The 22,445-nt window shown below is 39.9% G+C and overlaps 1 protein-coding gene across 5 annotated transcripts in view; it reads right to left on the minus strand.

The window, feature by feature from the left end:
• Positions 1–1,524: 1,524 nt before the first annotated feature.
• Positions 1,525–22,445, minus strand: part of ADAMTSL1 (ADAMTS like 1) — a 398,190-nt gene continuing 377,269 nt past the window's right edge. For 3 of the 5 annotated variants that reach the window (XM_038124995.1, XM_038125000.1, XM_038124999.1), the window contains 6 exons: positions 15,508–15,708; positions 14,326–14,506; positions 11,117–11,324; positions 9,086–9,195; positions 7,980–8,200; positions 1,526–6,206 (listed from right to left, as the gene is read on the minus strand). In XM_038124995.1, coding sequence (XP_037980923.1) covers positions 6,100–6,206; positions 7,980–8,200; positions 9,086–9,195; positions 11,117–11,324; positions 14,326–14,506; positions 15,508–15,708 — 1,028 coding nt within the window. In that variant the 3' untranslated portion in view covers positions 1,526–6,099. Of the gene's footprint in view, positions 6,207–7,979; positions 8,201–9,085; positions 9,196–11,116; positions 11,325–14,325; positions 14,507–15,507; positions 15,709–22,445 lie in introns of all 5 variants that reach the window. The other 2 variants (XM_038124997.1, XM_038124998.1) reach the window with 1 other exon arrangement.

Genomic DNA, 22,445 nt, shown 5'->3' on the forward strand with positions numbered 1-22,445 from the left:
TTAACAAGCATTCACCAACATTATTGGCTATTTATTCAAACCAGTAATTTATGCTTTAAAAAAACCCAAATCAACCAGCATGTTGAAAAGGGTGGGGGGAATTCTGCCTATAGCCCAAAATAAACTATTCCTCAGTCCAACCATTAAGCACTTCCTTAAGAGAAGAGAAATCATCCTGGCTCCTCACTTGGAGAGCAAGCTGTTCATGGCCTCTCTGGTGTGATCCTTCTGGTCAATTATTGTGCTTTCCTGCTGTCCCTAGGGAGTTTTCACACAAACCATGCAAGATCTTGAAGCAGAAGGCTATTTTATAGCACCAAAGAGTGTAGTAGTAGTAGTGAATGGTTTCCCCTGCCCATGTCATCCTAAGCATGTGTGGATAACTACATGCTTATTATGGAATTGTTAACATCCTGCCACTGCTTCAAAAAAAGAGTATTTATATGTAACCAGAGTCTAACCCTCTGGTGTCCCTTTCCCTTTTAGCTGCATAAAACAGCATTCTTTAGCTGCATAATACAGCATTTTATTTATAGCTACACAAATATAAAGCCTCTCTTTGCAAAGGCTTTAAAGGCCAGACAAAATTCTTGCTTTTCCCTTTTTTCCTTCTCCCGAGAGATAAGCAGTGTGTTAGCAGGGAGGGTAGAGAAGTGCAACCCAAACTTGCTCTACTTGCAGAGAGCAGTCTCCTGCTCAGTCTCTGTTCAGCTGAGGCTTCAGCTGATGCAGTCCTGCAGTGCTGTGCTGCACCCCTCCTAAAATCTCATGGATTTAGCCAAAATTAGCCTGGTCGGTGAATGGATACCCTGGGTATTTCTGTGTCTGGGCAAGTGTGCAGGCACCCTGTGAGACAAGAATGATGCCTCTGGTGAAGGAACGAGTATTTTACTTCAGTGAAAAAGCAGGTGAAAATATAAATAAGTATTTCAAATGGAAAAGGAGTTGCTGATATGTGCTTTTCCCCTTATAAATCTGGATAACTTGGGTTTCAATTACTGAAATGCCTCAGTGAAAAATTTATATTAAAAAATATTAAAAATGGCTATGTATATGACCAGATTTTAGATTTGATTCTGACTGGACAGGAGGTGTTGGCTGGAGATGATGAAAAGCAATGTAGTTGAAATAGTGATCAACCAATATGCTTTGGTGTGAGAAATGTATAAGATCAGTAGAAGAAGGAGATGTGATTTTCTCCTCCTTCAATTTTGTGCTAATTCAATTATTTGACAGGCTTTTTGGTTTACTTTCTGCAAAACTGGACAGTTAATACAAAACACTGTTTTTATATATATATATATATATATATATATATATATATATATATATATATATTCCTTTAAAAAAGAGGATGAAGGATGAAGGGAGTGGTTAAATTGATGATCCCCAAGCTGTGGTTTGCAGTTAATATGTACAGCCAGAGTTAGCATTAGCATTAGCAGTTCTGAGCTTCCCATCTGCATACACTGCTGGTCTGGGAGCAAACTTGACATTCAAAAGACTTTGAAAGCATCTCTGTTAAAAGTTTGCAACTGAATGAATGAAGCTTATTTACTCAACTACCAGCTAAAATTATCTGACACTTGCTGAAACCTGACACTAAAAACTTTTGAGGAACTTTATGGTTTGAAAATCTGGAAAAGAGTAAGCTTTTGGTTGACCTTTTTCTACAAATAGAGATGTCAGGTGATGCTGATCTAAAAGAATCAAATTTATTTATGAATCAATGTTGGTGCACGAAAAAAATGGTAAGGCCTTTTTGTTTGATAGGTAGTTTGCAAGAAGAATCCTAAATTTAAAACTAAACAAGCTTCAATTTCTGTCCATATAACTACATCTAGAGAGCAGGAAAAAATTTCTAGCTAGAGGTTACTTTGGAAAACTCTGGCTATGGCTCCTATTTTTTGAGATCAAGCATGCAGACACAGATGCCTGGAATAGTTCAGTTGTGTTTTCCTTGTCACATAAGAGGGGCTAGGAGAAGATCTTCTGTGGGGAACCTTTTTGTATCTGTTTGGTCCAGAACTGCTTTTCCTTTGGGAGGAAAATTAGTCAGGACCGCAAAACTGGAAGCTTGCTTTTTAGATTGTGAGCACTCTTTGACTTGAGTAGTAACTAAATCCATAAGCATAAGAGACAATAATTATTCCTTTGAGAACATAGGCAAACCTGTTCATTTTACACACATTACAGCTTCTACACTTGTTTTACTGAAAATGAATGATGACATTCCCATTGCCTTCAGTACTGTTGCTTGGAAGTCTTAGATCTGGTCTTTGACTTCCTTGTCCATATGAGGTATTACTTGCTGCAGTTTAGGTATCCAGAAAACATCTGCAGAAACATCATGCAAGGGAAACTGTTAAAAAATCAGAGCAAAATTGCTGTTCCCTTTCAGCAGAGACATATTGTTTGTTTGAAAAGGGCAACAACTTAGTTTTCAAAACTTTATTTTTTACTTTGTTAAGAAGAAATGTTTATTAACTTTTTTCTTCTTTCCTCTCATAATTCAGACCATTACTGCAATTCCTTCTGCACACACACCTGATGCTTCAGGTAGCTGGCAGGTCCATTACTGAAGACAGCAGCAACCTGTAAGGACAGACTGAATTAACAGGTGTTTCTTCAAGCCACAGATTGCTGAGGAAAGTTGTATCTTGAAGCATTGCTGCTTAAAAAAAGGAGTATGCTTTTATTGATCTTCATGGTAATTGGACCAGCTTTATACTTCTGCAAGAGCAATAGGGGTAAGCCATTAGCAAATAAGAATAAAGCAAGGCAAATGGAGAATTAAAACATATCTCCAAGATACCTCCATTCTGAAGGGTGCAGAATTGAAATGTCTGGAGGGTTTTAAAAAGGAGATAAGACATCTCCTCTTTCCCCAGGGCAGGTACATCATGTGTACTTTGTGTAACAGGTGTGTGCTGCTATCATAATAAAGAATAAGGACAGACAGATCCAACAGCTTTGCTACTTTGGCTTTTGTTTTTAAGATTAAAAAACAACACGTCAGACAGTTGTAATTAAATAAGTAAGCTGCATTATTTGTACAAAAAGTTATATAAATACAAGTTTGCTGTTTTGTTTTCTCTTTAGAGAAGGAAAGCATCCTTCTAAAAAATAACCAGTAATCTTTATATTACTGAGATGCTGCCAAGTCACAATTCAGAAGACAGACATGTAAAATTAAATCCACACTGTGCAGAGACAACACAGTGGCCCCACCAGATCAGATCCTTTGTGTTTATCCTGTGCAGTTACACAGATACAATGGAACATGTGATAGCTTTAACATATTTCACTTTTACACAAAAGAAAATACTTCCCCATGCTGCATTTTGTTAACTAATGTATCAAAAATATCCATCACATTGTCATCATCATCATTGCCATTATTATGTTATTAAGGAATTGTCCTTCATTCCATGCATAATTGTAATTTCACAAGTTAAAAACATCATCCCTCCCTCATGTCATTATCTATAAAGCACTCTGTGCACAGTGAAGCAGATCCCCAATTAAATGCAAGTGCTATTAAAATTAAGAGAAATACACTATTACTGTTGATTTTAGAGGAACAAAATTCTGGGGAGATTAAAAAAAACAAAATAGTTTTATCTGGACAAAATAATGTACAATTATTAATATTGCACTTTTTATACAAGAAATCCTAATAAATATACAGATAAGATATACATTTACATACACAGAAAGTCATTATTCTTTTTTTTAAATAAAAAGTTGCAATGATGCTTATTTCTTGAAGACCCATCACTCCCAGATGTGTTTTAAAGTAAGCCAATTTGAGACAGATTAATGTCATGAACCTGGCACTGACCTCAATAAAAGACCCCCAGTTTTACTGAAAAATCCATGTACCATGAAAGCTATAGTACAGCAGAACTTGAACAGCATTTCATACCAAAAGGCACTAGCCCCAACAGGAGTTATAGGAGAGGCACAACCAAACCTTTCATTTAGAGGTCTTGAAGCAAAACCTGAGATCAGGTAGCTCTCCTTTAAAGTTCCACAATTCTTAAACTGTCTTCTCTGTAGATTTCCTCTAATTTAATTTTTTTTTTCTGAGCAGAGCAGAGAATGCCCAGGAACTAATATCATGTAGCACTTTACTAGCTGAATATCCACTGCAGCTGGCCAGGAGGAAAGACTCACAGCCTGCATGCAAAATCATGCTGTGAGTGTGATGTTTGAGTCTCATTTTTTAGACTGTACCTTCAGGGTGTTATACATGGACCTAAAGATCTGCTTCATAGCACCTGTTCTGTTGTGGGAGGCAGCTGGAGACAAGCAAGTTTCTTACAAATTATTTGCATTAGTCCAGTGGGGCTGATGCTAAAGTGATTCTGTTTCAACTGAGTAGTAACAACCATGACAATTCAGAATAAAGTTCTTTTCTACCAGTTATCCAAAAGACTTGGCTGCCAGGAAAGAGAATTTTCACATTAACAAAATAGAAAAACACACTTCTTCAAGTTCTTTTCCAAAACCCCAGGTGTAAAAACACACTTCTTCAAGTTCTTTTCCAAAACCCCAGGTGTGAAAGAACCAGAATTTTGGGAAGTAGTACCTCTTTTTTCTAAATAAGTGTTAGTAGGCTGCAGTATGCAAAGTGTCTCCTGTCTATTATATACAATTTCTATCTTTCCTGACTATGCTCTGTAGGGAACAGTGTTTGCAGGTTTGTACTTAGATCTGTCATCATACTTGTTCTCCTTTTGCTGGTTCATTATTAATATCACCACTGCACCTCTGTGCTGAGGACAACAGTCCCCAATCCTCCCTCACAGGCTCCAACTGGAAACATTTCCAGGTGTATTTTAGACCCACTTATGTAACAGAACATTATTCAACTCCTCCAGACACCAGATCCTCAAAGATCACAAGGATGTCCCTTGCTGGTGTAGGAAGGAGAAAGGGGTTTAGAAATTAAAAAAGCTTCCAATCTTGGATGTAACAAATAAGCTTATAAAGCAAACTCATGTGCTTGTATTCTCAAGATAGTCTAAGAGTGATGAGAGCTGCTCAGTAGAAAGAGATCTGGGGGTGCTGGTCAACCTGACTAAATAGGAGACAGCATGTGCCCAGGTGCCCGAGGTGGCCAAGGTGGCCAATGGCATCCTGTCCTGGATCAGCAATAGTGTGGCCAGTAGGACCAAGGCAGTGATTGTCCCCCTGTACTCGGCACTGATGAGGCTGCATCTCAAATCCTGTGCTCAATTCTGGGCCTTTCACTACAGGAAAGACATTGAGGTGCTGGAGCATATCCAGAGAAGGGCTACAGAACTGGTGGAAGATCTAAAAGACACATTTTATAAGGAAAAACTGGGGCAACTGGGGCTGTTTAGGTGGGAGAAGGCTCAGGGGTGACCACATTGCTCTCTACAACTGCCTGAAAGGAGGATGTAATGAGGTGAGGGTCAGCCTCTTCTGCCATGTTTCAAACAATAGGATGAGAAGAAATAGCCTCAAATTGAGCTGGGGAGGCTCAGATTAGATATTTAGAAAAAAAATATTCACTGAAAAACTGGGCATTGGATTAAGCTGCCCAGGGAGGTGGTGGACTCACCATCTCTGGCAGTGTCCAAGAAGAGTCTGGATGTGGCAACCAGGCATAGTTTAGGGGTGGGTATGGTAGTGCTGTTAATGGTTGGACTAGATAACCCTCAAGATCTCCTTGGACCTTGCTGATTCTGTGATTCTGTAATATGATGCTAGGTTTTCACTCTGATCCTCTTCTTCACCTGTCTCTTGGTGTGTCCCACAGGCATGTACACAGATTCAGGGAAAGCCTCACTCCTCTCATACACATTTCTTGGTGTCATGGGTCTCTCTGACTCTTTGTCTTCTACCCTCATGACCATGTTTATCTGCATTCTGTCTCCCAGATTCATACTAGGGAAAACTTGTCAAGTCCCTTTACAACAATGAGTTGTTAAAGGCTTTTTTTTAAAGGGAAATAAATAAATAAAATGAAAAAGATCATTCCATCCATCTGTATTTTCTGCAAAAGCCTTTGCTCAGTGAAGAAAAGGCTGTGATCCCCTTGTTCCTCCATTTTCATCTCGTCTGTCTTCAAGATTTTCCACAAGTCCCACAGCAACGTGACTTAAATTGGGTGAGCTGGCAGAGTTTGAGCTGCTTCACTTTCTCACAGTACCTTGTGGTGTCTCTGCACTCCACTGCCAAAGGGGAAACAAGAAGAAGAAATGGTGATGAAGTTATGAACAAAGGATTTCTTACCTGAGAACATATATCCTTAGGTGGCCAAGAGGAGAACCTTTGTGTTGGGAGGTCTTACTGTGAGCATGAGTTTGACTGGCTGCAAAGACTGAATGTGGACTGCAAGTCCACAGGATCAATGAAGAATTGATAGGCAACATTTACTTGCAGAGCCTGGGGAAAGGGCATCTGAAGCTGCTCCAACACTGTCAGTTTGTCATCTACCAGCATTTTAGAGAGGCTCTCCGAGTTTCCTAACATTTAAACCAAAGATGAAGAACTAAATGAAACTGGATACTTGTTTTAACAAAGTTGCCAGAGACACTTTGGCCAGCTTTCCACACTTGAGGAGCCAGTGTGTGGGAGTGTCAATCCAGCTGACTGGGAGCTGTCTTGAGTTTTTCACAGGTCAGAAACCACCTACCATGAAGATGTTAAGACACCTTTTGAACTCCTCTAGGGCTTAGGTTTTGGTACCACTTGCACGGTTTTTGAGGCCCACAGCCTGCTGCTTTTCAGTTTGGAAAACTGTTCAGTATCCCTGCACAACCCTGGAATCTGGGACATTTCTGTATAGCAGAAAGAGGCTGGAGTGTCAGCAAAGGTCCTGCTTGATACCTATAATCTTCCTCATTGCTTCAGCTTCCATTACGCCCCCCCCAACTCATGAGTTTGGACCTAAGTCCGCTTTACTGAGAGGGAGCATCAGAGCTAGTGTGAATATAGGTAAGCACATGTGGGTTCTGCTACTGCATCTGCAATGATTGCAAAGCAACTAGCTTGCAAAATTGAGGATGAGAGCCTAATTTTCAAACAAGCACATTGTTTGTTCTCTTTTGTTCTTCTCATTTTCTCAAAATTAGTAACTTTTCTAGTTCCCTGGCAGGCCCAACTTGTTGCTTGTAATCTGAAAGAAAGCAGTCTTGCCTGCAGGATTTCCCATCATCCACCTACCCACTATATTTGGACTACCGCTGTAAGTCTGGTTGTAATTTGTGTTTTTACTTCTGTCTGTACCCTTAATGGATAGTTAATAATAGAATGATAGAATGGTTTGCATTGTAAGGGGACCTTGAAGATCATGTAGTTCCAAGCCTCCTGTTGTGGACAGGGATGCCTTTCACTGGACCACTTCTCAAAGTCCTATCCAACCTGTTCTTGAAAACCTCCAGGGATGGGACATCTACAGCTTCTCTGGGAAATCTGTGCCACTGTCTCATCACCCCCATAGTAATGAATTTCTTCCCAATATCTAAACTAAAACTACTCTGTTTCAATTTGAACCCATTCCCCCTTGTTCTGCCACTACATGGCTTTGTAAATAGTCTTGCTCCATCTTTCTTGTAAGTTCCCTTCAGTTACTGGAAGGCCACAAGTAGGTCACCTGAAAACAGGGCTGTACAATCCCATTTCCCTCAGCCTTTTGCCATATGACAGGTGCTCCATCCCTCTGATTGACTTGGTGAACTTGCCCCAGAAGACTGCATGAATTATTTCTCATGCTGTTAGAAAGGAGACACAATCCCAGCACTAACACCATTGCCAAAAGCATCCACAATGGGCAGCATTCCTCTCCAGGATGCTGAGCTTTAGACACTTGATTTTGCACAAGGCTGGGCTGGATGTTCCCCAGGATGCCCAGCTGCAAGGTCCAGTGCTGCATTTCTGAGAGACGACTCTCCCTTCTTTCCTATTTCTGTACCACTCAGCCTCCCCTCCTCTCAGCAAAGTACCGTTTTCACAGGGAGTGATGTTGCAGCGCTGCCAGTTTGCTGGTCTCGGCCTCCAGGAGCAGTGGTGCTCCATCACGGGCTTGTTGGTGCGGATGTGCACGCAGTCCACACGCCGTGACTGGAAGCCGTAGTTTCCGCACGTAGCCGTGCAGACGGTCCATAGGCTGACCCTCCAGTGCACGCCACAGACATCAGTCCAACAGTTCTGGGTGTTCAATGGCCTGTGGGCAGGAGGAAGGGAGGGACAGCAAACATTAGATAATCCCAAAGGTAATTCACTCAGAGTACTGTGGATCAGATGGATCAGATCTTCCAAAACTGCCAGGTGAGGCCAGCAGTTTTGAACTGCTCTCAAGGACCAGACCCTCAGTGGGTGTACACTAGTATACCAACACCAGGCTAAATGACCATTTGAACTGTTTGAGGATTTGGCTGAAATGCCCTCTCCACAAACATCTGAACCAAAGATCTGCTGAAAGGTGAAATGAATGGTGACCAATGTGGTCCAGCAGGACTTTGTAACTTTTTTATGGCTTTACAGCCAGGGAGAACAGAACCAATTCTCTGAAACCCTTTTTCTTTCAAGACAGTCTCACAGAGGATATATAGGCACACTTGGTTCAGTTTGTCACACAGGTAGTGAAAAGGCATGAGTGGCTGCCAACAAGCCAATTACATTAATATTCAGTCATGATCAGTGATAATTTATATACCTGTCTCATGTAAAGCAAATATCATTACAATGTTGATGGTGGAGTTTATTTGCAGGACAACAAAACCTGTGGAGACCCTTTGTTTTCTGTTAGAGTTTGTGTTTAAATAAGTGAGAATACTGGCACCTCAAGAAGATCTAGCACAGCCTTGCAGTCAGGATTTGGCAAGTATAGATTTTCCAGTTTTTGGCCAACTGGCCTGAAGCTCCTAGGAATAAATAGGGAACTCCAGGCTATAAGCCTGGTAAGATTCATTACACATACTGTACAGGTTGCAGCATGACCTCTTTATCACATAGGGGAAACCTGTAAGTTTTCAGTTAAGTTACTAGTCCACTGAATATCTCTGAAAAGGGTTGTGGATTCACACATAAGACATTTCTTGGTACCTACCTTGGTAAGGAACTGCATCGATCAGATGACACAGGAGTCCCATCTTTGGTCTGGCAAAATATCTGTCGGTGCTGTACAGCCAGTCGTGGTCCAATGCAAGGCCCATTACACTGCAAACACAGAAGATTCATTCAGGGGAGGTAAAAGACAGGGCAAGTTCCATTTTTTATAAAACTGCTGGTGAAATAAAGTGGATACTGCTATTCAGAGACTATTGAGGTTTCAACCGCTTTCTGTACCTCTGCGAGCGTTGAAGGCTGACTGTGCAGCCATTTTCTGCTCTACCTCACTCGCCTACAGCAGCATTTAAATTATATTTCTGTATCTGCTCTCTAGATTCATTACCTCTTCTCTTCAATAATTTAATCTTAAATACATCTGTTAGGGGAAATTAAATACTCTCATTCCGTTAGTCAAGAGCCTTTGATCCATACAGGAAATCTCAATACATTACTTTTACTGTGCATTTTGCAGTATGTGAATTGGCCAAATAACTAAGAATGCATTGAACTAAGGACATATTCCACTCCATTGAATAATTTAAAAGCATTGAAGGACAATAAATAAAAGCAGGAAGCATGAGAAGCACAAAAGATATGCAAGTTTTCTCCAAAATTAAGGCCATCCTAACATATTCAAGCTTAACAATTACATTTCAGTTTACCTCTCCTAATCCTCTCCTTTGATTAAAATATAACTTGGCATAGGTAGGAAGCATAGATTTCTGCTATTTTAAAATTACATCAACTATTAGGGAACTGTTTTTATAAGTGTCTGGAAATTATATCAAAGAACAAACTGAAGGTTGAATAAGGGGTCATTAGTGTGAATCACTAGCTTTAAAACACCATGGGATTACACAATGGAGAACAACATGCCAGGAACATTAAATGAAGGAAAGGAACTAATTCTAGAGATAGGGGTAGAGCAGGTAGGCTGTTTGTGACCTGGGAAAGTTGATCACTACACCTGCACAACGGGTGACCCGATACCCCGTAATACTGCCAAGCAATGTACTACTGAACCAGTGGTACATTCCTAACTACGTGTAACACTCTTCTGGCTTGGAGACTAGAGAGTATGCAACCATGTGGAACTTGAAGTTTTTTTTTGTAAGCAAGGTAAAAGAAAAAATATATTTTATATATAATGCACAGAGGTCTAAAATTCAGAAATTAATTTCTGAACTATCTGATTATCTCAGCTGAATATGATATCATGGGGAGCAATACAGCCCATAATGGTTTTTGCAAAGATGATCCAGGCCTTTCCTGAAATTTCATAGGGAGTGAAAATTTTCTTCTTTGATATAAATGGATAATTCCAAGCTTAACTTGTAATACAATAACTCAGTCACCTTTCAAGACTTAAAAAAGGTGTTTTCAAGCTGTGAACAGCAACACATTCTAGTAGCTGAAGGCACTTTTTAACTACCAGCATCATAAAAGACCCTCGTGCAATGCAATCTGCTAAGAGAAAATTTGTAGATCTGCAAAGCAGTAGGAAGTATTTTGAAAATGCTTTTAGCCCTCCATTCTTCCTTTCATCATGAAGCAAGTCAAGAAAGCTCACACTTTTTGGTATTCTCAGGCAACATCAGCAACTTTGTAAAACTGAATTATTGCACAGTCCTCCTGCCTTGAACCTTATCACAATCATCAGTCCTGAATCCAGCCACTCAAGACCGAAGCACGCTCACTGGCTGGTAAGGGGAATTAAGACTGGAAGAAGGCTATTTTTCAGATGTGTCACTAATCACTGTAACAAGGATCTGCAGACCATTCCACTGGAGGACACAGGGGTCTGAAGTAAAAGCAGTTCATGAGCAGTTCATTTCTGGTGATTGTGAGAAGCTACAGAAATCCAAGCGGGCAGTGCATCATATACAGAAAGAAGGACCTGAGCAAATCAGTGTCCACCTCAAAAGCCTGCAAACTATAACCTAAGGATACTAGGTTGAAAAATCATTGCCCTCATTTTTTTCTAGCCCATACTATGGGACTGTCCTTGGAATGCTACTTTGTTCCTTACCTGGCCCCAGGAGGAGGCCGCCCACTCAACACAGGGCTGCCTGTTGCAGCTCTGTGTGTCCACAGGGCGCTTGGACACCTGGGCACAAGCCTCGTTGGACATTGGGACAGAGCTGCCTTTCACTGTCAGGCGCTGGCACGTCACTCGCCGCGTCTGTAGACCTCCACCACAGCTCCGTGTGCAAGGAGACCAGGATGTTACCATCCACCTGTGAGAGAAAGGAGAACAGGTCAGGGAGCAGGCACGTGCTGCTGTCTGCAGGATCCTTGGCATCAACTGGTCTTTGTTGATTGGACCAAAGACAGGCAACAGTGAGTTGGCTCATTTAGGGTGTGATCCTGGAACATCTGAGTGTCTCAGCCTCCCACAGTTTTCACTAGAAACTATTCAGAGGATGAAAGCTGAGAAAACTGCAAATTTTTTCATGAATTTATCATTCTCAAGGCTCTTTGGCCCCAGAATTAATTTTCTTGCCCTAAAAGCTGTTTTTAGAGGCTTAGTAAACACCTGGCACAGGGGTTGGGCAAGTCTGCTCTTACACCATGATCCCATGGAGGCCTCAGTCACAAGCTGCAGTACAATGCTAGGACTACCACAGTAGAACTCCTTAGAAGGGAAAACTATCTCTGTGTAGCTGCTGGAGTAGCTCACAGGCCACTTCAAACTTGTGAGAGAATAGCCAAAAGCCTGCTGGGTCCTGCTGGTGCCTGCCTCCTCTGTTGTATCCCTGACAGCTGGCATAATCCAGAAAAGCCTGAACATTGCTCAGGAACAGTTAGCCCAGGGAAGGAAGGACACTGCTCTTCTTTCCTCTAAACTCAGACCATTCATTTACCAGCTGAGGCTGAGGCTCTGAACCCCTGTGTACTGGCATTTAAAAAATCCAGTCCAACTAGCTAAAGGGTAGTAAATAACAGAAAATAATAGTCTAATGCATTTTGTCATTGTAAGGATCATTAGGTGAAACACTCATACAGTCAGGTTTGGGAAAGTGTTAGGTAGGAATAGGGAGAATGCAACAGATTGTTAGCTTTCTGAACAGTTTTATGGTCAAGCCAGCAGTTTGCTTCATTAAGTTTCTGGATACTTGGCAGGATTTGTGTGGTTTTGGGAGTAAAATACTGCCTATCACGTCCCTCACCAGCAGTGTTTATGATTACTTTACAAAATAGGCAACGGGCATTCTCCAGTCCCATGGAGAGACATACGTTTCTATTCCTCTGTCTTCTGCTGGTGATTAACTCCAGTGGTCTCAGAAACAAGTATAAACAAACATATTTCCAACATGGAAAACAAGAACACTGGTACTTTTATGCAGTTTGGTGAGGCTGAACCTGCAATTTCCGCACTGCTTATAAAGCTCTGGTCTGCATGTCAATCAACTTTTATTTCCAAGCTTACATCTCAGCAGTTTCTCAGGAGCTGAGGGAGGATTTGGGGTCGTGTTACAATTCAGGGAAGGTATAAAAAGACCTAAACCATTCCCATGGAATTCGTTGTCAACAGCAAGGAAAACTGCTGCTAATGAGCATGTTTCATATTTCATCAAATCTCTTTTGGTTTCTTTCTTATGACTCAGCTGGCAACTCAGAAAACACTCGCCTGCAAAGAAGAGTAGGAATATATTTTAAAAGGTAATTAAACAGAAACTTGCAATATGCCCAAGACACAGCAAGAGTGGTGAATCTGGGCACTTCTCATCAGGTTGCTTACTACCTCTCCCTGCCTCAGTATTTTTTTAATACAAGTCCCAAATCACTGTTGAATGAGTGAATGTCTGTTGAATGAGGGAAATTGTACTAAAGCAGTTGTACTGTGTTACATCTTGAGATGCTCACTACTTGTAAGTGCTTGTATACTGAAACATAACACATCCACATTGGAAATAAGAGAGAGGAGGGGGTAACACCATAAAAAATATGTAAAAACATGTCTACACATCTCAGCTAAGGAGATATGCACCAAAGAGTGTCCACCAAAGGCGTCAAAAAAAAAAAAAAAGACTTTGTAACTCTGTGAAGGGTGAAGTCAGAGAATCATTTATGTTGGAAATGATCTTTATTATCATTAAGTCCAATCATTAACCCAGCAATGCCAAGTGCACCATAAAACCAAGCCCCTAAGCACCACATCTACACATCTTTTAAATATGTCCAAGGATGATAACTAACTTCCCTGGGCCAACTGTTCCAATGCTTGAAAACCCTTTCTATGATTAATTTTTCCCTAATAGCCAATCTAAACCTTTCCTGGTGCTGTTTGAGGCTGATTCCTTGTGTCTTGTCCCGTGTCACTTGGAAGAAAAGGCTGACCCCCAGCTTACTACAGCCTCCTTTCAGGTAATTGTAGAGAGTGATAAGAGAGTGGTCTCCTGGGCCCCATTTTCTCCAAGGTAAACAACCTCAGCTTCCTCAGGCACTTCTCACGGGACTTGTACTCCAGACCCTTTACCAGCTTCTTTGTCCTTCTTTCTTGTAGTGAGGGGTCAGAAATAGGACACAGTAGTTGAGATGTGCCAGAGGAAGACCTAGGTGTAACCAGAAGGTTTTTCAAGCTGTCCTGGCTCATTTGTGTATAGCAGTAAGTGAAAACCAGGGGACTACAAGGGCAGAGAGTTACAAATTCCAAAGAAACAACAAGCTAGCAAACTCCAAAAACAGGCAGAACTCAGCCCCCTTCATGCCCACTAGATCTGATGAGATGTGCTCATTTTACAAAAGATATTTTCACCCTGCTAAGGGAATACTTTGCAGCTGCAGCTACAGATACAGTCCTGCCTGTATTGATTTTCAAGCAACAAAAGAACTCAGAATAAAATAATGAAATAGCTGCTAAACTTAGCTTCTTGTCTGTTATATTGTTGGGGCAAATTGCTATGAAGCCAAAAAAGAAATGATCCTACAGATCTTGGGTGACAAAATTTCCATGCATTCAGTGCTCAGAACAAGCATGAGATTTATAACCAACACAGGGTGTGACCCAACACATTGCAAGCTGTAAATTCTCTTTCTACCTTGTACTGTCAAAGTTTTCCACTAGTATTGCTACAAAATCCCAACTGTCTGGATTTAGCACTCAAAACCTCCCTTTTAGCCATGACTTCTCCAAACAGGTACCAGAGAAGCTGCAGTGGTGCGATGACCCCACAAAGAACTCTTCCAAGCACGTCTTAAATGCATGTAAGATACTTTTACATGAGCCAAACAAACCGTGAAGGGCAGTCTCTTCTGTTGCATGCGATGGGCTGCAGAGCTGGCTTGGGTGTCTCTCCGCAGTGGGATGCGTTGACTTCGGCCCCATCCAGTAAGCACCTCAGCTGGGGCAGCTGCAGCCCTCTGTGGCCGCAGGAAGCCGAGCAAGCTGTCAGCTTGTCCACCGACCACCGGTATTCTGCCAGGAAGTGTGGGAGAGGCATGTTAACACTGGAAAACTGACAGCAGGGGTTTAATTAGAACGGAGAGAGTTGAAGATGTTCTCCAGGATGAAATACAGGGATACAGTGAAAAGGAGATGCCTACCCCTGCAAGGCACCTGATTCAAACCCCTGACTGCCTTTGGTGTAACAAACCCTTTTTTTTGGTGCTTAGAAGCATCAGGCATGTAAAGTTAGTAACATAGTATGGCAGTTAAGTGAAGCCAGATGCCAGTGAGCATCTGTATTTTTAAAGGTGTGTTACTTAATGAAGATACGGTTAGCTGTAGTTCCCAGCAGTATCTATGACTCTATGATCTTGAAACACTCTTATCAGACAGTTCACACAGATCATTTGTCCTGAAGATAAATGTGGGAATAGCCACACACTCAAAATTTTATAGCAAAAACTGAAGGAAAAGTTAAATTCTTCACCTCTCCATCACTGACAATTGGAGCAATGAAAGTTGCATGTTCTGTTCTAGCCTAGCTGCACCCCAGTGTTCTTGTGGCTTTATCATCATTGTCTTTTTTCTAGGAGATCACTAACAAAAACAGTTCCAGAACTTTTACAAGTGAAGGGTTTTCAAGGAAGAAGAGATTGTGAGATGCTGACCTTCATGTATTAATAGAGGGGCTTCTGTTTTAAAAGGTTTAAACTCTGCCACCTCTGCCTTGAATTTCGGGACAAGGAAATTGTCCAGGCTCAATGTAAGCATAGCTTGAATCAGGAAGGTGTGTTCTGTGCTCAGCAGAGCAGAAATATCTGGTATCATTTTGGTAAAGTAAAACCTAAGACACTGTAAGGTACCCAGTAGTCCTGCAATTCTATATCCATGGCAAGAAATCATTAAGACATCTTTTTCCTGATATGCGTGGTGATGATTTCAGAGGGGAGAAATTCAGGATGAGAAAGGCAGTAAAGTGAAGTCCATGTCAAGAGCTTTCTAGGGTGAAATGACTGAAACTGAAGAGTTACCTTGGATAGCCAGGGTCATTACTTGTGTGAGTGAGCCAGCCTCATTTTGAGCAAGGCAGCTGAATTCACCATCAGCGAAATCACTGACATTGAGTATATGAAGAATCCGTCCTGCTGCCAGGAGTTGATGTTGCAGACTGAGAGGCTCACCAGAGTAAAGCCAGGTGATGTTTGGGGTTGGATGCCCATCGACAGCACAACCTAAAAAACAGGTAAGTGAGAAAAACCTGCTGATTACTAAGCCAGGTATATGCTTTGAAGTGGCCAAAATTAAGGTAAATAGTTGATGCCATCCCATTTTCTCCTCACTTTCTCATAATGATAAAAAGTAATTCTGTAATAAAGAGTACCTTCTCATCATCCAGAATAAAATCCAACAGACAGATAATCTGCAAATTGGAAAATCTATTATTAGTTTGGAATTATTTATATCAGACCTTCTAAGGTTCCCAGTAGTTTTGATTATTCTCATTTTGGTATTGAAGAAGGTGGGATAGGGGAGTTATAAATCTGGCGTAAGCTCAAGGACGATTCTTGAACATGCAATACAAATGCAACTTGGTCTCCAAATTTGCTACATAAGCCACAGGACCACCTTCTTCTTTCTCTTTCTTTCTTTTAAACATTTTTAAATCTTATTTATTGTTTCTGTTATATTAAAAGTCAGAAATTATTGTTACACAAAAAAAAAATCTGTTGGAAAACCAGAGAGATAAAATTGAGCCTTTACAGGTTTGGTTGGGTTGTGGTTTGTTTGTTCTTTTTTTTTTTTTTTTGCCTTTTTATGTCATGCCAGAAACAGCAACTGAAAAAACCCTGATGTTCTAAAGCATTGTGGGAGATCTATGGGTCAGCAGCACAGATGATGAGACTTAAATTCTCAGTGAGTTCTTTGCCTGTTGACCTGAAGGAAGTGTATCTACGAGACACTTTTTACTGTGGTTCTCATATCAGCTGAACATGTTGCCAGTTTCATGATGAATTGCAGGAAATTTGTGAGACTGGTATAACTTGGGAAAGCTAGCTAAGTTGTTTTGCCTATTTCTGGGAGAAAAAATTAAGAACTAGTTGATTTTCATAGCATAACCCATCCCCACCAATTGCAGGGGTGGGGAGGCAGAAATGCTCTATGTGAGGGATGGCTTATTTTACTAGGACTGCTTCTGATTTAGACTTGTCCAGAACTGCTATGTATGTCACTGAGACATGAAAGGTCTCTAAGTTTCTGCAAATACAATCTATTCTGATGGTTAGTTGGTTATGCTGAAGCTTTATAATTTTTAATATTAATATGTATGTGTATGAATGACTATATTGTATACAAAATCCCTTCTGAAAGAACTGTCCTGTATAAGCAAACATAACATATATGCATCAACTTTCACATAAATACTGTTCAAAGGAATGGGATAAAAAAAGGAAGAGTATGAATTTAAAATACTGAAAGTAGAAGACTCTTCTAAGATGAAGGAAGAATCCATCAGCTGATATTTCAATACTGCCATCTCCATGTAATTTGATTACTATTTATTATTCAGTGAGACAAATAAATATGTGAATGTGAAGTCTCTGTAGCTGCACTACACAGTTAACAGATTCTGCAACATGTCATTTTTGTTACTGCTCTTCCTTCCATTCTTGTTGGTCCACCTGAGGAGAAGTTTAACTAACATATACTGGGCAAATAAAGCTCCCACAGCAAAATACCATTGTCATTGATCTGCTCAGGAAGGTTGAAGCATTTGATTTTAAAACATCATTAAGAACAAATCCTTGATTTAAGGAACTCGTTACTTCATTTAGGAACCCTTGTGACCCTTTTGAATTTGGTTATACCTGTAAACTAACACTAGGGGACTGGACTACTGTAGTTTTTACTTTTGTGCCTTTTGCCACTAATCATACCTCCAACTATTCCTATGACAGAAGATACTCTCTTGCCCAGCAAAACTGAAGTTCTCTTGCTTATAAAGCAGAATGTCTCACACAAGATGGAAAATGCCAGTGGTAACTTGTGGTATGCCCCAGCCATTTCCATGATCCAGACACAGGGGAGAAACTGTCTGCCACTCGGGAGGATAAATACGGAGGCTCTCATTGATGCAGTGGCTACATGAGTCTTTGCTAGCTCCCTGTTGCTGTCAAACCCTGCCTCTATGCACAGTGGGGAAGGGTGTGGGCTGGATACAGCTGCCCGTTGGGACTCATTCACTCTGGTGAAACTGGTATTTCAGAGAGCAAGGGCTCCCTGGCAAAAGACTGACACATGCACAGTAGACTCTGCAGTCCAGTCACAACAACAAAGTTGTACTGGAAATGAACTAGTAAATGCAAATAAATATTTAAAAGTAAGGAAAAAGGGGGAATAAAAAGGCAGAAGGACAGAGGGCAAACTGCCCCCAGTGATTTCACCTCTTCCCTTTTTTTTTTACTTGTATTTATAAGGGTGAAGAATCTGCGATTGTTTTAATTTCTTTGGCAAGGTCTAATGCAGTTTTATCCTTGGCAGTTATCTCTACCCAGCCCTCCCTTCCTGACAACAAAGACACAGCATTCTCTGCTGCTCATTCCCTTTCCCTAATTTTGTAAGGGAATAAATTTTTCTATTTATTCCTGCTGTTTCATTTTTTTCCACTTTTGTGCTGAAAAATAACTCATGCAGTTTCCAAGATACTAATTCTCAAGTAAATGAGTGACATGCAAGGTTTTAGCCTTATAGTTTAAAGGCTGCCTAAGTAAAAACAATGAAAGACAAAAAAATATAGAGGAAATGGACAAAATTAAAAAGTGGCTCTATGGCTTTTGCCTAGATAATTCCAATTTTTTTGTAGTTTACTTGTCCTTTAAGAACAGTGTAGTGATTTCCACAGGTCAGCATATACCCATGACAATTATAACAGGCATGCTGTGAGCCCAGTTTTATTGTTTGCATTTGCAAGAGTCTGCAGAGTGTAAATGCAGAAAGCAGAAAGGTCAGCTTGATGCTACACACAGATGAGATGAACCTGAATTCAGCATGCAGATGGTCCTGGTTCATGCTGCTTTTCTTTCAAAAAATATTGTAAGGAAAACAATACCATCTTCTTAGTACTGACTATTTTACTAGACTTACATAGTATTGCTTCTTCCAAAATGTATGTATAAAATACTAGCTAAAGGAACAACCAGTAATCAGTAATACTGGGGAAAACTCCCCAAAGCTACTGCCTAGATATGCACTACTAGTGAGTAGAGAGTTTACTTAATAGTAAAACTTTACTAATACCTATCACTCACATTTCACAAATGACATGTCCTATATATTTCCCATGTGTATGGATTCATAGGCTGTGGGATAATATTTTATGCACAGTAAGTGAGAGCTAGAGTACAATAAAATCGCATGTTCCATCAATATCTCCTTCTTATCTTCGAGGAATAATTTTAATATCATTTAATGCAGATTACTAATACTTACTCTCTATTTCCCCAGTGCCTGTGGACACTATTTTATCCTTTCAAAGCTCAAATCCCACCCCTATAATGACTAAGAAGGAATAGCTGCCTTTGTTTCCAGACAGCACAGCTATTGCAGAGCTTTCGGGTTTTGGAACCCTTGGGAAGATGATCAGGGAATATTTCTGGGACAGTTTTGAGCAGTCAAAGTTCAGGTGTGAGAGGGCCTTTCTCCTTTAGTCCTTAAGCAGAGAAAGAAAATACTGCCTTCATCCTCCCTTCCAAAGATTACTGGGACTCTGAATTCATTCAAAACCAGGACGAGCCACTGATGTGCAAAAGCTGGAGATAGAAACAAAAATCTAATAAAAATTACATTCTTCTAGTAGGAAAAATGTTAATATTTCAAAGATGACAAGGGCAGTCTTCCCTTTGGAAAGGGAAGACTGATCTTCCACAACAACTCCAAAAGTTACTCAAGAGGAAGGAAGAAATGCACACGCCAGGCCAAATTCAGCTTTACACCACCAAATTCCCCATTACACCTTTGCAACACTTTCTGAATGACTGTAGCTGCAGAAAGGCTCTGGACTAACATGTTTCGACTAGGAGAAGAAAATACAAAACATGCACCACTTTTGCACTTTCAGACTTGATAAAAACAAGTGCAAAGGCTGTCGATCTTAGGATTGCTTTTCTTTTTGGCTGCCTGATACTGTATAGAAAACACCAAGTGAATAAAAATATAAAATAAAATATAAGTATAAAAGATACAGAAACAATACATATTAATATATATAAAAATATAAAAAATATTAAAATGTCAAGTGAATTTTGCAAGTACTAAATACATTTGAAAATGTAAATTAAAAAATATACAGCACTGCCTTTAAAATAGGTGTCTGTTCTTAAAATAGAGATTATCTTCATGTCTTCACATTTGTCTAACAAATAAGTCTCTAATTTACTGTTGACAGGATGATTAGCCCCAGGAAATGTTTCCAAGATGGAAACATTAAAGATGGAATCTGAGTGAAGACTTCAGGCCAAGATCAGGTAGTTTCTTTGATTTTGTATTTCTGTGTTATTTTACTGAATTCTAACAGAAAAGAGTTGTGGACCACAATAAATAGTATTAAAGCAATAAATGCAATGCTGCTAAAGGACTTGAAACATGGCAGTATTGCCACTCTAAACTCTACATTTAAGGAAATAAAGTATGCTTTCAAAATAGAAACCAGATTAAGGATGAAGTGAGGAACAAATTGCTTTGAACAAACTGCGGAGAAGCCACATATCAATCTGAATAGATACAAGTTTGGTGCTGAACTACTATGTTGTTGCTCATACTGTGCTATTGTGTTCACATTGTGTAGGTGATTACTGGTAGTGAGAAACGCTGCCCAGTTTCCTGTCAGGGCTCATTTTCTCCTTAGCTGACTGAAGTGAGAAATGCACATTAAATGGAATACAGTTAAACTTCAATTCCATCCTGTATCTAACGTAAGGATGAAAAATTGATTGGATGTATTCAACTTTTAAACCAACTGAAGGTAGTAAGATCATGTCTGAAAGTCACATGTATGTAATACCTGTTTTGCTGAAGAGGCAAAACTAAGGGACATCTCTTTGTAGTTTCTCTTATGGGGAAAGATCTTTCAATATCTTATAAAGTGACAGACACTTAACTGTTTGCTATTATGCAAATTGTTTCTCATTGCTTTCACACACTGAATAAAATAAAATTTATAAAAAGCAATAGAATCTGAAAAAAAATCCAAAAGAAATAATTAATATTTTTATAAATACAAATTTTACTTATAATTTTTAAGGCAGTGAAAATAACATGAATTTATGCTAGACAAAGAAAACCATATATTTAAGAATTCTTGAAACAAGCCAATTGAGTTGATAACAGTAGCACTTAAAAAAAAAAAAGAAAAAAAAGAAGGCATTTAAAATAACTATTTATGGCTCCAAAGATGCAGTTGAAATATACTATACTAAACAAATGACATGGTTTTTAACAGTTCTCAAAACACCTCAACCAGTTACCCAATGTAACACATGCCACACATGTTGTTATTAGATATCACTTACACAGCATTGCAAATATACATGGTATTCAACAAAAATTGAGTCAGGCTCATTCCCAGCCCCACAGTGGCTGTAAAAAATGTTCCCAAATACACAGAAACATGGTGGGGCCATTAAAAAGCAAAGGAATTAACAGTAGTTAATACTGTTTCCTAAAACTTAGTCTGACAACAGAAATCCCACACACTGAGAATCATGTTTTAATAAGGACTGTTCTGAATACAATCTGCAACAGCAAATCAAAAATCAAAGCCAATAGTAATGGATGCAGCATACTTAAATGACCACCTAAACTAACTTTGATAGGTTTATTAAGTTCATGACAAAAATGGAAAAGCAATTAAACTGTAAACTTCTACGCCGCCACTGCCACAGCTCCAGGTTAACTGTCCATTTATGGGAGAAAAATGGCAGTCAGATGAGACTCATGGAACATGCACTGAACAACAGTACAGCACAAGGAGTTCAACAAAAGACAGAGCAAGGGCTGGCACATAACACAATTATCAAGTTGCAAATGTCAGTGCTGCTGTAGAAGTTTGTTTTTTTTTATTTTGAAATAGCCTCTCAGATGGCACTTGGAAAATAAAAAATGCAGAGCAGAGGAGGTAGAGGGCAGACAGTTTGGGAAAGGCAGTGATGCTTGCTCCAGAGGGGCTGTAACTTCTGCCCTTCTGAGAGATGTGAGGACTATCACAGAGGGAGAGGTTGCTTCAAAACTTGTTATCAAGAAGTCCTCTAGTCAACATGTCAGAAATCCCATAGTGTTTCAAGCTCCCTTAACACTTACTCTAGAATAACTCTCAACTTTTGCAAGAGTCTAAAAGACCTTTTATGTGAAAAAAGCTGGCAGAATGGAGGTCTCCATATCAGGATACCCTCAGCAAGTCTGATACTCCTATTTAGCCACAATGATTTTTCTCAGTGGAAATCTGCATTACTTTCATTAGAAAAAAATCTATGTCAGTGATTCAGGTAAAGCTTAGAGACAAAAGTTCAAGGGCTGCAACTCTTACAACAAACTCAAAATTCAGCAGACGTTGCCCCAAAGCCCAATGATATTATTTCATATCGAAGCATTTTTGACCACTACTATAGATCAGTGGTCGTCAGATTAGACCATTCATGGCACAAAACAGCAGGCAGGAAAAAAACTCAAAGCAGCAGATTGCCTAGAGGACATCACTCTTTTGACCCTGTGTTCAGAGCTTGGCAGTGGCTGGACTAGTGTCTGACTGCCTGAAAAACAAACACTGTTTTAATGTAGTCAAAATGTTCAACCATTCAGAGGTAACATCATGTAATTTTTAACCCAAAATGTACCCAGTGTGTAAAGCAAAAGCAAAACCACACATTTCAATGCAATCCTACAGTGTAGTCTGACATATTCTGCTGTACTCTGATGT

This window comes from Motacilla alba, chromosome Z, assembly GCF_015832195.1.
Source record: "Motacilla alba alba isolate MOTALB_02 chromosome Z, Motacilla_alba_V1.0_pri, whole genome shotgun sequence".
NCBI lineage: Eukaryota > Metazoa > Chordata > Aves > Passeriformes > Motacillidae > Motacilla > Motacilla alba.